Source organism: Amblyraja radiata, chromosome 9 (genome assembly GCF_010909765.2).
Source record: "Amblyraja radiata isolate CabotCenter1 chromosome 9, sAmbRad1.1.pri, whole genome shotgun sequence".
Taxonomy (NCBI): Eukaryota; Metazoa; Chordata; class Chondrichthyes; order Rajiformes; family Rajidae; genus Amblyraja; species Amblyraja radiata.
The window spans coordinates 33,934,066-33,946,712 of record NC_045964.1 but is presented as its reverse complement, the minus strand read 5'-3'; the positions used below and the strand labels follow the sequence as shown (position 1 = coordinate 33,946,712).

Here is a 12,647-nt window from a genome sequence, read left to right as displayed (position 1 = left end):
ACTTCAAAATAACTCTGAACTATAACAGCCTATTGCACTTTATCTGTTTAATTGTGTGTACATATATGACGGTGTATAGACAAACTGAACTGTTCTGTATTTATGCCTACAATATTCTGTTGTGCTGCAGCAAGCAAGAATTTCATTGTCCTATCTGGGTCACATGACAATAAACTCCCTTGACTTGACGATCTTTTTTGGCCTAGCTCCACACCAGCCAAATTTCTGGTGAGGATTAAAGATTACTTGGTGGGGTGTGGGAAAAGCCACAGTTCCTACAACCAGTGAATTTCTTCCCAACTTTCACTGATGGCAAGATGAGAGGTTGAAGCACAAAGACCATTTACTTAATTTCCACAACTGCCCACCTCTTTGAATTTTAAAAGGTGGCTATTTATATTGAACATTATTAATTTGGAAAAATTACTCAAAAACTGTGGAAATGGCTATTTTTGCAACCTTGTTCTTTGGTACCTAATCCTGTAAAATTAGAGTTTATTGATTGGATACAGATGGTTTTAGTTAATCTGAGCAAATTATTTGTATTAATTTGCTAGTTAAATCACATTTTATGCTAGATTATGTTGGATTAAATTCAAATTTCTGATTTGTCTCTGAAAACATATTGGATCACTTTTGCAGGGGTATGTAAAACGGATACGAATTGTATCACAGGAAGCATTCGACGCAATGTTGAGGAAACAGTTGTGTGGGTTTCCTGTCTGCGATTGTTGTTTCTCCCCCTCTCGTCTTTGTGTCATTGTATTCTGGGGGATGTTGACCAGGGCGGTTACTACAACAAGCAAAGCAAATGTTCATGCAAGTTTTTTGTTTTTTAATGCAACCAAAGAAAGTTTTAGTGGTGTTGGAATGTTCTCAAGTGAAATGAGTATTTTGGAGAAGTTGGAATGTTGCATAACATGATTGAGCGAGCTTATTTAGCAGCTTTCAACAGAACTTTAATGCAAACTCCTCTGTACATTTCAGGCGGCAACACACGTGCCACAGGGATGCTGGTCCAATACAAAATGTTGGGGTCCCAGGAGCCAAAACAGCTAAAGCTAAGTGTATCAGATGACTTCAACAGTAACAAGAAGATGTCTGTTGGTTGGCTGGCTGCCATGCATAAGGTGAAGTCTAATAATGTTTTTCACTTTCTTTATTACTATTTGAAAGTCTCTTCAATTTGGAGCAAATGATTTGTTTTGTTGAATAATAGTGATACAGTGTGGAAACAGGCACTTCGGCCCAACTTGCCCACACCGTCCAACATGTCCCACTTGCCTGCGTTTTGTCCCTATCCCTCCAAACCTGCCCGATCCATTTACCTGTCTAACAGTTTCTTAAACGTTGGGATAGTCCCTGCCTCAACTACCTCCTCTGGCAGCTTGTTCCAAACACCCACCACCCTTTGTGTGGAAAATGTTACCCCTCAGATTCCTATTAAATCTTTTCCCCTTCACCTTAAACCTATGTTCTCTGGTCCTTGATTCACCTGCTCTGGGTAAGAGACTGTGCATCTACCCGATCTATTCCTCTCATGATTTTATACACCTCTACAAGATCACCCCTCATCCTCCTGTGCTCCAGGGAATAGAGTCCCAGCCTACTCAACCTCTCCCTGTAACTCAGACCCTCTAGTCCTGCCAACATCCTCGTAAATCTTCTCTACCCATTCCAGCTTGACAACATCTTTCCTATAATATGGTGTCCAGAACTGAACACAATACTCTAAATGCAGTCTCTCCAGTGTCTGATACAACTGCAACATGGCCTCCCAACTTCTATATTCAATACTCTGACTGATGAAGGCCAATGTACCAAAAGCCTTTGACCACCTTATCTACCTGCGACTCGACTTTCAATGAACCATGCACATGCACTCCTAGATCCCTTGCTCTACAACGCTTCCCTGTAGGTCCTGCCCATGTTAGACTTCCCAAAATGCTGCACCTTAAGATAATGTTACAATTGTAATGACAGGATTGAGAACTTTGTTTCAAGAATTGGGAAAAGTTAATAAGGCAAGGGGAATAAAGTTTTGGAGTGAAAATGTCCAATGGTTATCAGAAAGTTTAACATTCTTGGAGATGAAAACAGAATAGCAGGTGGAAAAGTAAAGGTATGCTTATTTGTATTTGTGATATGTTGTATTGTGAACACATCAGCTGCCAAGGGGTGTTCAGGGAGGGTAACTTTGTTGTTATATATAAAAAACAAAATGGAGGGAAATGTAATGCATTACATCAGCTGTTTTGTATCTTTCTTACAATAAAAATATTTAATTAAAAAAAAAGAAGTTAACATTCTTGGAGAAGAAAACAGAATAGCAGGTGGAAAAGTAAAGGTGTGATTAGCCAATTTTAGAATGGTAATGGGTGAAAATGATAAACGAACATTTAATTATTTTGACATGGTTAAGTGTCGGAAAGAGCTACCGAAGACTTGGCAAACAAGCCACATAATAGCAGAACGGAATCTTTAGCCTGGCCAGAAGTAGCCTTTTAGTATATTTGGGATACCAGAAGTTGGAATCTTGGCTGACAGCACAGCATTAGCATGGTTCAAGAGGTCAGAAATGCATACTACAGCCATCAAAAAGGGTAGACAGGAAGTTCCCTTTGGGTCAAATATGAAACAACAGTTGTAATGGGTCAGATTTAGTCTTGAACATTTGTCTTGTGGTTTGTGCAAGGACTGAAGACTGGCTTTGGTTTTTCCTATATTTATTTGGAGGGAGGTTTTCATCTGATAGTATGTCAGAATGAAAAAGCTGACATTTTAAATTTCAATTGTTGGGGATACACATCTGGTCTGAATCAGCAATGCTTCTGCTATTATAGAGTGATGCAGCACAGAACTGAGGGACAGTGAAAAGCTTTTTGTTGCATGCAATTCAGTCAACATAAAGACTATATATGATTACAATCAAACCATCCACAGTGTACAGATACATGATAGCATAGAGTAAGAAATGCTGCTATTGGAGTAGAGGTTTAAGAGTGGAGCGATTGTAATGAGTGATTGCAGATTCACTTCTGGGACCAGCACGCAATGTCGCTTGGTGCCATCTTGCTTATCGAGTTTAGACTCCCTCTATCCAGAGGAAAAAAGACTGACACTAACATACTGTATAGACCCATAGGGTCACCCCCGAACCAGCTTTGCTGCAGGGAAAACAGTCACAGTAACATATTTCAATCTTTTCTGCACCTTCTCTTGTTTAATATTATCCTTCCTGTGGTGACCAGAACTGTGCACACTATTCCAGGTGTGGTCTCAAAGTCTTGTACAGCTGGAACATGACGTTCTAATGCGTGTGTGTACTCGGTGCCCTGTCTTGTAAAGGCAAATGTGTTATGACACCAGGTATGTGCTGTAATTACTCAGGGTAGGCACTGGGCAGTCAGTCGACCTTAAAATCATTAAAAAAACGCGCATGCGCAGATCGGTCATGTAGGCAGTCAGTCGAATCTTTAAAACGCGCATGCGCAGATTGGTCTCCTCTCCTGTGGGCATGCACAGCACCCTGCGTGCAGTCCACGGTGCAAAGGCAGGATTTCAGCTGTCTTTATTGCCCTTTGTAAGTGAAAGCTTGAAGCAGCGTCCACGGCACGCGAGTTGAACAGTTACGCGTACCAAGGTCGATTATTAATAATAAATGCTGAATTTAGTAAATTAATTGTAAATTTTTACTATTTATATTTAAGTTACCTTTTTATAATTTTAGTCAGGGTAGGTATCACCTACCTTGCCTACCCTTTGTATGATACCCTCCCTCACCACCTTTTCTACTTAATATCTCCTTTCAGGAAACGTTGTACTTGTAGCCCTAGTTATCTGTTGTGCAACACTTCCCAGGGCCAAGTCATTCACTATGTCCTGGGTTTAACTTCCACCTGCCATTCCATGCCCACTTTCCCAGATGATTGTCGGGTTACTAGTGTATGAGATCAGTACAGCTTGAAGGTCCTGTTTCCTACATACATACCTTTTCAGATATTCAGTTGAACTTGTATTGTAACAGTCAATATTACCACCATAATCTCACTCAAGTTACACATGGACAAGGTTGTATGAAATTGATTGTTAATACTTGTTGACAGCCTCGGCTTATGTATGGACATTGTCCAGTTATTTCATAGTATATTCTACATGGCAGAATGAGACCTATTGCACCAGCTTTGACTGGATTTAGGTACAGTACTAGTACCAAAGGTATGGAACAAAGTTTATTTTTATATCTTCATTGCTGAAGATTGCTGGTGTACTATCTACTGCATGAGCGAGAATTAAATTGTACTAATTGTTATCCCATTTCCATTCTTTTCCCCCCCATCCCACCAAACACAATCCCCTCTATCCCAATCCACAGGCAGCCAAGCTTTTATATGAATCAAGAGACCAATAACCATTTCAGAGTTCCTGAAACGTATGCAGTTGTCAGCCGGAAGAGGAATGGAAGAAATAACATTTGTTTTTCTGCTCTGATATATAGTCAGTTTTTAGTACTTTTGTATTAGTGAATTTTCTGAAAACACTTAAATGCAACAAATATCAGGACTTTTTGGTGCATTTAAATATTAAGTATAGTGCAATATAAAATTTACAATGTTTTAAATGTAATCTTTCACATTTAAATTAAACTTTTGCTAAATATTAATCTATTTTTTAATTACTAACTGGAAACTGCACTGCAAAATTTTGCAGCTTTTATTTTACTGTTGAAGTATAAAAGTTCTAATTGTATAGCAAAAGTGGAAAATAGTCTGTTAAGACTTCTGTTGTGCATTCATGTGTTTTTTGACCTAAATGATTGAATTAAAAATGTTTACATTTAATTTTTAATAGCAGGAAATGTTAGTCCAAAGTGCCATCAATTTGCTTGGATTTTAAATTGATGTTTCCCCCCCCTAGAAATTTCATTCTGATTAAACCAAAGGAAATACTCCCATAGTGGATGCTTTGCAGAACCCTGCCTCTTCCTGCAATTATGTACAGAGTCTAAGAAAGTTATTGGGGAACTATTACAACTGTTTTAATCAGTTAAATATGTGGTTGTGTAAAAGTCTGCAGCGCCTGTGCATGAAACCAACTGGATGATAAAACACAACTGTGGATCATGTACAGAGATTAATACAGATGGGCTATTAAGATGCTAGCTTGTTGAGAGAAATGGTCTGAAAACTGACCCTTGGTGTATCAACCCAACTTTATTTTGAATTATAAATTCCAGAATAATCTCTTTGAATTTAGAAATATGTATTTGATGCACACAGGGTGGGGGAAGGGGAGGAAGAGGGAAATGCATACCAACTTCTCAGTTTTCTGGACCAAATGAATATTACTGAAGTTATGGTTATATGGAGGACTGATCGTGAAAGTGCATTTTTTAGTTTATGTATTCATACTAGATATATACATCTTGGATCAATTGCAAGCACCTTCTGTATAAAAGAAATAAAATGCGATTGCAAATTTCTGTGAGGATCAATTGTGTGGTTCAAGGGTTTCGTTTAGAGAGAGCATGGAAACACACTTTGTCCCATCGAGTCCACACTGACTATGGATCATCCATTCATACTAGTTTAATGTTATCCCACTTTTGCATCTATTCCCTACACACCAGAGACAATTTACAGAGGCCAATTAACCTACAAACCTGCATGTCTTTGGAATGTGGGAGGAAACCAGAGTACCATGTGATCGTGCAAACACAGGTTCAAACCTGGGCACTGGCACTATGAAGCAGCAGCTCTACCAGCAGTGCCATATGCCACCCCCCAAGGATTATACACCTACATCCAAGGTTGCATTAGGTAGACAAAAATGCTGGAGAAACTCAGCAGGTGAGGCAGCATCGATGGGGAGAAGGAATAGGTGACATTTTGGGTCGTGACGCTTCTTCAGACTAAAGAAGATTGCATTGTAAGGTTTCCTTCAAAACAGATCTGATGATTTGCAAGGAAAGCAGATAATTATGGTGAAACAAAAGTCCTCAGGCTAAATTCCTGATCAGTGATTGTATTAAAGTTAAGGCCCTGGTCATTTGTTTTCAGCGCAGAACAAATAAAAACCGTTCCATCCAATTTACCAAGTACTGTGATGGGTAATGAGCATTTCTCATGATTTTAACTAGATTTGGCATGGTATGCTTTTCTGATAGAGGAATTAGAGCTGTTTAATTAGTTTTGCGGTAGACGGGAGAGCGCACAATTTCAAATACTTTTAATTCCTGATTTTTGGCCAATTGTTAAATCTAAAATAGTCAGAGCAAGCTGATTACAAATAAAACTTATAATGAATAATTACCTTTCATGCGATTGTATTTTATTGTGCAAGTTTACATAACTTGTTAAGCAGTGCATTACTATCAACTATGAAAAAAATTAGTCACATACATTAGAGCCCACTTAATTAAAATCTTACACAACACAATATTTACATTCAATACTAGTGCTCAGTTAACAGAATTTAAATGATGAAATGTGAAACTTGGTGAACCAAAGATTGTTAAGCTTATTGCAACTAAAATTCAAAAAAGAAATATTATTTGGGGAAAAAATAAGGCTCTTTAATATAGAAATATTTGAATACTTATTACAAGGAAGTGCTGTAGTGTTCTGCAACAAAATGTCGGGAAAGTTATTGCATCATTTCCATTGACGACTCAGGTTAAAGGATTTCAACATTCACGTGCTTTTCTCACATCCATCGTTCCATTAATCACATACACTTCCTTTATCTCAACAATTCTGGCAGTGTATCTCATCTCAATTGTAGTATTAACTAATTTTTCCTTCATGTTCATACATACATTCCAAACTCCTTGCTTATCACCAAAAAAACAAATTAAATTTGAGTCTAACCACAGCCATTCTATAAATTAACTTCTCAGAAACCAAACTTGTATGAAATAATTCCCTTGACGCCATTTCTTTCCATCTGAGATCACCTCACCACTGCGGGGCCATGAGTGTCAGCACATGGACCATGGGCAAGCACATGCCAGCTTGTGTATGGTGCAAACATGCACACGCCAGCATGTATATGTAGGTGGGTTTTTTGGAAGTAGCAATGTGACTTAGTTCAAAGAAAAAGCACCATAAAGGAAACTACTGCATATCCAAATCACAGCACATAAATATCTACTTTCTCTTCTGGGTGGAGGATACTTCCATTGTGAAGAGTATTGTGTTGGCTCCAGATTTTGATGAGTAGGGCTAATACTAATCTTAAGCCAGAGTTCTCTGTCGAGGCTTTATTCTTGGATACAACTGTAAAACAAAAATAAATGTTTTTACTACTTATTTCATTTACCACTTCAAGCTGCTTTGTGTATACTGATGCTGCTCTGGATCAGATTATTATGGCACGATAAAAAATCCACAGTAAGAAAAGTTAGAAATAATTTGATATGGACAGTTAGTCAGTAATCAGGAGAAATATCATGTCTGGAGTTGAATGAATTGTATTCTTAAAGCGATTTAGGGCAGTATTGAGTGTCACATGTGGAGTGAGACTAAAATCAATTCAAACAAGGATGAGAATTTTAAAATTGGGGTGCCGGATCACCACTGTAGATCGAATAACAGAGCATAATGTGTGGGCCGGACATGATTTGGTTAAGAATCTAAGCACAAGTCTTGAATGCTACAGTTGTGAAGGACAGAAAATGCAAATCCAACAGGAAAGCAATGGAATGGGTGAAGAAACATTTTCCAATTAATTTTCTTCCATCCTCATCTGCTCAGTCAAAAATATTAAATCATCAGATTAGGCCTGCAGCATATGAAAGATGACCTCAATTAAATTTGATATAGGATAATCCTAAAGTTAGTGCTTAAATGGTGTTGATGATCTATTTGTTCATTGTTATAATAAATAACTAATTGATCTTACGGTTCCTAAATCGAAAAGTTCACTGCAACATAATAAGGAATCTTTTCTATTTCTGTTATGTCCATCAAATTAATTCTAAAAACAAATGATTAAAATTGTTGGTTTAAAATACAGAAAATTACAAATGCTAATTTCATCAGATGGACCCTCTGATTCAACCATCATCCACATTTTAACATATCAATTGATTACATTGACAAGGCCTCTTTACAGTTAAAAAAAAAAAAAAAAACAACTTTTAGAGAGCCCTGCACTCTTTCCCCGAGCTACAGAATCTAAAACAAGGGCTCCTAAATCAAGGGATAGGCCATTTAGGACAACTGATGAAACATTTCTACATGAAAAGATGGTGAATCTAACGTTCTTTTCCCTCGGAAGCTTGGTCATTGATCATTTTCAAAAGAGAGATAGAATTTGTACTCTGTACTAAACCTCACACTACTAAAATCCAAGTAATGTGCTCAAAGAACCTATGAACAGAGCATCTAAGAAATTAGCACACACCGTGTGCACTGGGAAAATAGTTGGATTTTTGTATTTTAATGGTGCACCAACCTGTTTTATGAATGAGCAATATTTGGTTAGTTTTTGTTACAATGGCAATACATTATTGAAAAAGCATAAACAAAATTAAAGTCACAAGTTAGTTCATATTTACCCCAAGCAGATTACGAGGAACATAGCCTTCTTTATCATTCAATCGAGCCCACCACCAGTCTGTTTCAACTTCATCCTTGTGCCTCACAATTGTCAGAGGTTCTCCTTCTTGGAATGATAATTCATCATTGTTCTTGGCTTCATAATCCCACAAAGTATAAACACCACCTTTGTTCATCACACCCATTTTTTCTTGCACTCCTAGTGTGGGTTGAAAATAATTCTCAATGATTCCAGATATTATCAAACTTGCACATGTCATTGGAGAGAACATCTGTTATATGGATTTGCCTAGAAGCAAAGCACATTTCCCCTCCCCCACCTTTTTCAGAAACATATATGTTTTTAAAACCCTGGGCATATGCTACTCTAGAAAGGAAATGCATGGAAACAAGTCTGCTTCTTTCCAAATAGTAGCCCAAGACCAATGGCAATCCTTTGAATACAAGAAAAAGGAATTACTTATTAGTGTCATTTCAAGCAACAATAGTGGCATCAAAAGAGACCTTCACCCCAAAAATGACACCAATTTACTTTAGTAATTCAGTTACATTATCACAAACGATACATATATAAAATAATAATAAATGGCAGAGATATCTTGGGAGTACTAGTTCCTGGAACAAAATCTCTGAAGCTGCTGTATTCCAAATGATGAATTCTGAACACAAACATGAATCATCAAAGCAGAGACTGAACATGATGTAATAGTAAAGTATCATTGAATCTATCAAGGCACAGCAGTAGTATAAAATACTGTAAATATCCAAGGGCAATCAGCATCGGTGTCAAGGAGATGCGTTTACAGGTCTGACCGGTCATTGTAACCAATGCATAAATAAATACTGCCTGACCTGCTGAGCATTTCCAACATTTTCTGTATCTAAAGAGATTGCCTTGACTCAGTGCACAGTGGAGCAAGAAGATTAGTCAAATGGGGGAGAAATCTATTGCAATATTAAATACAACAGATTATTTAGTCAAAGTTTAAAAAGAGGTTGACTGTGATGCACATTTGGGAGACAACAGCAGACACTTACCATAAAGGAACTGCGAACACTGTACAAAACCTTCTTCCATTTCCTCACATTTATCTGCTGCTGTTTCAACATCACTGATTGTAGTGGCAAAAATAGCAGCACCGGATTCCACAAGCAGTTTGCAGAGTTGGACACTGTTGCAAGAGGCAGCACAGTGCAGTGGTGTCCTAGAAAGAAAGCATCCCGTTTTGAAGTAAATCTACAAAATAGGCGCCACTCGTAATCCAAACTAGTTAATCAATCACAATAATACATTATTAGCCAAAGTAATTATGCAACATACGAGGAATTTCATTTGCCAAGTCAGTCATACAATAAAAAAGCAACGGAACACACAAAATACATTAACATAAACATCCACCACAGTGACTCCACATTGACCGTTGACAGGACGATCTTGACTCCCATAGCTGATGGCGGGCCCTCCGCATCAGGGCAATCCGCTCCTGCATCGGGGGGGGATGTCAGCTCCCCTGCGCTGGCAATCGGACCCCGCGTCGGGGCTGGTCGAGCCTCTTCGTCGTTGGAGCCTCCCGACTAGCCTCTCCCGAGACTGCGAGGCCGCGGTAGGAGCGATTCCAAACAAAGGATCGGCTCCGATGTTATGTCCGATGTGGGGCCCGTCCGAGGAGGCCTCCAGCTCCATCAATGGTAGGCCGCAAATCGGCCGGAGATGCGACCCGGAAAATAATTGCATCTCCAGCAAGGTAAGAAACTGAAAAAAGTTGCCCCCAACCGCCACATAAAACAGTGGAGAACATGTACACAGACTTTTAACACACACTAAAAATAAAAAGACGATAAAACAGACTGTTGGCGGGGCTGCCAATCGTTCGGCACCCCTGTAGTTTACAAACTATCCTAGAATAGTGTAAATCATGTTTTTTTTAATGCAGAAGCCATAACTGTTTAATCACAAGAGCTTTCCCTATTGTTGAAATGACACCACAAACGATTTCCCAACATGTTCTGTGTTAATGACGCAAGGGATCAATTCAGTTGTTATCATAATTGATTTGTTAGCAAATAGATATACAGAAATATCACTTAAGGGGTAAAAAAACAACAACAAAAAACTTTATTTCAGGAGCAGTACTGTAATTTTTATTCACTTATTACAGTATGTATATATTTATTCAGACTTGATGTTGATCATTTTCAAATCCCAGGGTGACATAGTTGTTGCCTTTCAGCGCCAGAGACTAAGTACGGGTGCTGTCTGTAAGGAGTTTGCATATTCTCCCTGTGAATGCGTGGGTTTTCTTCAGGTACTCTGCATTCCTCCCACAATCCAAAGAAACAGGTTTGAGGGTTAATTGAGCAGTAAAAATGGTAAATTGTCCCTGGTTTGTAGGATAGTGCTAGCTGGGGATCGCTGGTCGGGGCGGACTCGGTGGAACGAAGGGCCTGTTTCTATGCTGTATCTCTAAAGCCCTTCTCCTTTTAATTAAAGATGAGAACAACTCTACCAGGAGGACCAAAAATCAGAAATCCCTTGCCCGAAGAATAACTGAGGCAAAATACAAGATACATCTTAACAGTTGACAAAATCTGTGCTTGATTATGCCAGTTTGCCCCTATCTGTCAGTATAACAGGAGGTAATGGTTTAGAAAGCTTGGCACTAGAGATTTACATTTGTGTCATTTTGGATATAGACACACATTTCTTCTTTGACTTTGGCAATTGAATCTCTGATGTTTTTGGCCAGACTAAAAGTAGAGTGTGATCATTATTTCATTAATCATTATTCTGCTTGTGTACTTCAGCAAATTATCTATTAAAAATCATATTTCAACATTCATTTGCTTTACAGTGCTCAGTGACTCAGCCAACCACAATTTCAGAAGTTTGCTCCCAAAATATGGCGCACAGACTGGTTTTTTTAAGTCTGAAGAAGGGTTTCGACCCGAAACGTTGCCCATTTCCTTCGCGCCATAGTTGCTGCCTCACCCGCTGAGTATCTCCTGCATTTGTCTGCCTCCTGTTTTTTTTTTAAGCATCTGTTTCCCAGTACAACTACATTTTAGTTACAATAAGAAGTGTAACTTGTTGCAATCAATTCCAATATTTAAAAAATAACTCAAGATATATCCCCCAAATATCTTCTGTATGTGCTCAGAACAAAATGTGCATGGTTGAACATCATCTTACCCCATTCGTAATTGATTACAAAATAAAATTGAAACATTTGATGACGTACAGCAAAATGCTTCAAGTCTTTACAAAAGGAAAATATCTTTATTAGTGGTAAAAACAAATGGACGAAAATGATGCCAGTTACTTTTCAACACTTGGCTGAGATTATTTGAAGTATGCATATGAGAGGGAGGGAGGAGAGAAAGGCAGTGATAGAGAAAGAAATAAGAAACAGTGTAAGATGTCATCCACCCAAAACAAGGAACAGGTTAGAAACAGAAAATTCACAGAAAGATAAGGTTTATAAAATTATAATTAAGACAACCTCATTATTTATGTTCCAAACAGGGGGGGGGGGGGGGGGGGGGTCTTCCAAAAAGATTACAAGAATAGCTATAAAATCAAATTTTGGGACAATGCCAATCAGCTTGGTGAATGAAACACAAAATTACAGAAGTATTCAACCAATATGACACAATCTCTAAAGAATAAACAATAAACTTCAATTTCCATGCATCTTACCATCCATCACTGTCTGCTGCGTTTGTATTCACACCAAAATCAACAAGGAATTTGACAATGTGATGGTGCCCAGCACAGACTGCGTTATGTAATGGTGTAATCCCTTCATCATTGGGTCTGCTGGGATCATTAACCTTGCCAAAAGAAAGTTTGAATGCTAATCATATCAAATGACATTACATTCTAAAGTAGAAAATTCACGCACCAAATGCAACTAACAATGCAATGAATGGAGATAGACTACCTCATAAATGATGCGTTGCACAAGATCAAATTCTCCTTCGAGAGAAGCATCCAGTAGTAGAGCAAGGGGATCAAATTTTACCCTCATTCCACATCCTGTTCTCTCAGACTCAGGCTTTTTTAAATTTGTACGTTTAATCTAAGGA

General features: G+C 38.3%; 2 protein-coding genes across 8 annotated transcripts in view; one reads left to right on the top strand and one right to left on the bottom strand.

The window, feature by feature from the left end:
- Positions 1 to 12,647, top strand: part of zfyve21 (zinc finger FYVE-type containing 21) — a 33,519-nt gene that overhangs the window by 16,337 nt on the left and 4,535 nt on the right. For 4 of the 6 annotated variants that reach the window (XM_033027056.1, XM_033027060.1, XM_033027054.1 and 1 more), the window contains one exon: positions 988 to 1,130. In XM_033027056.1, coding sequence (XP_032882947.1) covers positions 988 to 1,130 — 143 coding nt within the window. Of the gene's footprint in view, positions 1 to 987; positions 1,131 to 4,375; positions 6,306 to 12,647 lie in introns of those variants that run through there. The other 2 variants (XM_033027058.1, XM_033027055.1) reach the window with 1 other exon arrangement.
- The window catches only part of ppp1r13b (protein phosphatase 1 regulatory subunit 13B), a 53,229-nt gene continuing 46,890 nt past the window's right edge, over positions 6,309 to 12,647 (bottom strand). For both annotated transcript variants that reach the window (XM_033027052.1, XM_033027053.1), the window contains exons 13-17: positions 12,503 to 12,640; positions 12,259 to 12,392; positions 9,600 to 9,766; positions 8,561 to 8,760; positions 6,309 to 7,277 (exon numbers count right to left, since the gene is read on the bottom strand). In XM_033027052.1, coding sequence (XP_032882943.1) covers positions 7,236 to 7,277; positions 8,561 to 8,760; positions 9,600 to 9,766; positions 12,259 to 12,392; positions 12,503 to 12,640 — 681 coding nt within the window. In that variant the 3' untranslated portion in view covers positions 6,309 to 7,235. The remainder of the gene's footprint in view (positions 7,278 to 8,560; positions 8,761 to 9,599; positions 9,767 to 12,258; positions 12,393 to 12,502; positions 12,641 to 12,647) is intronic.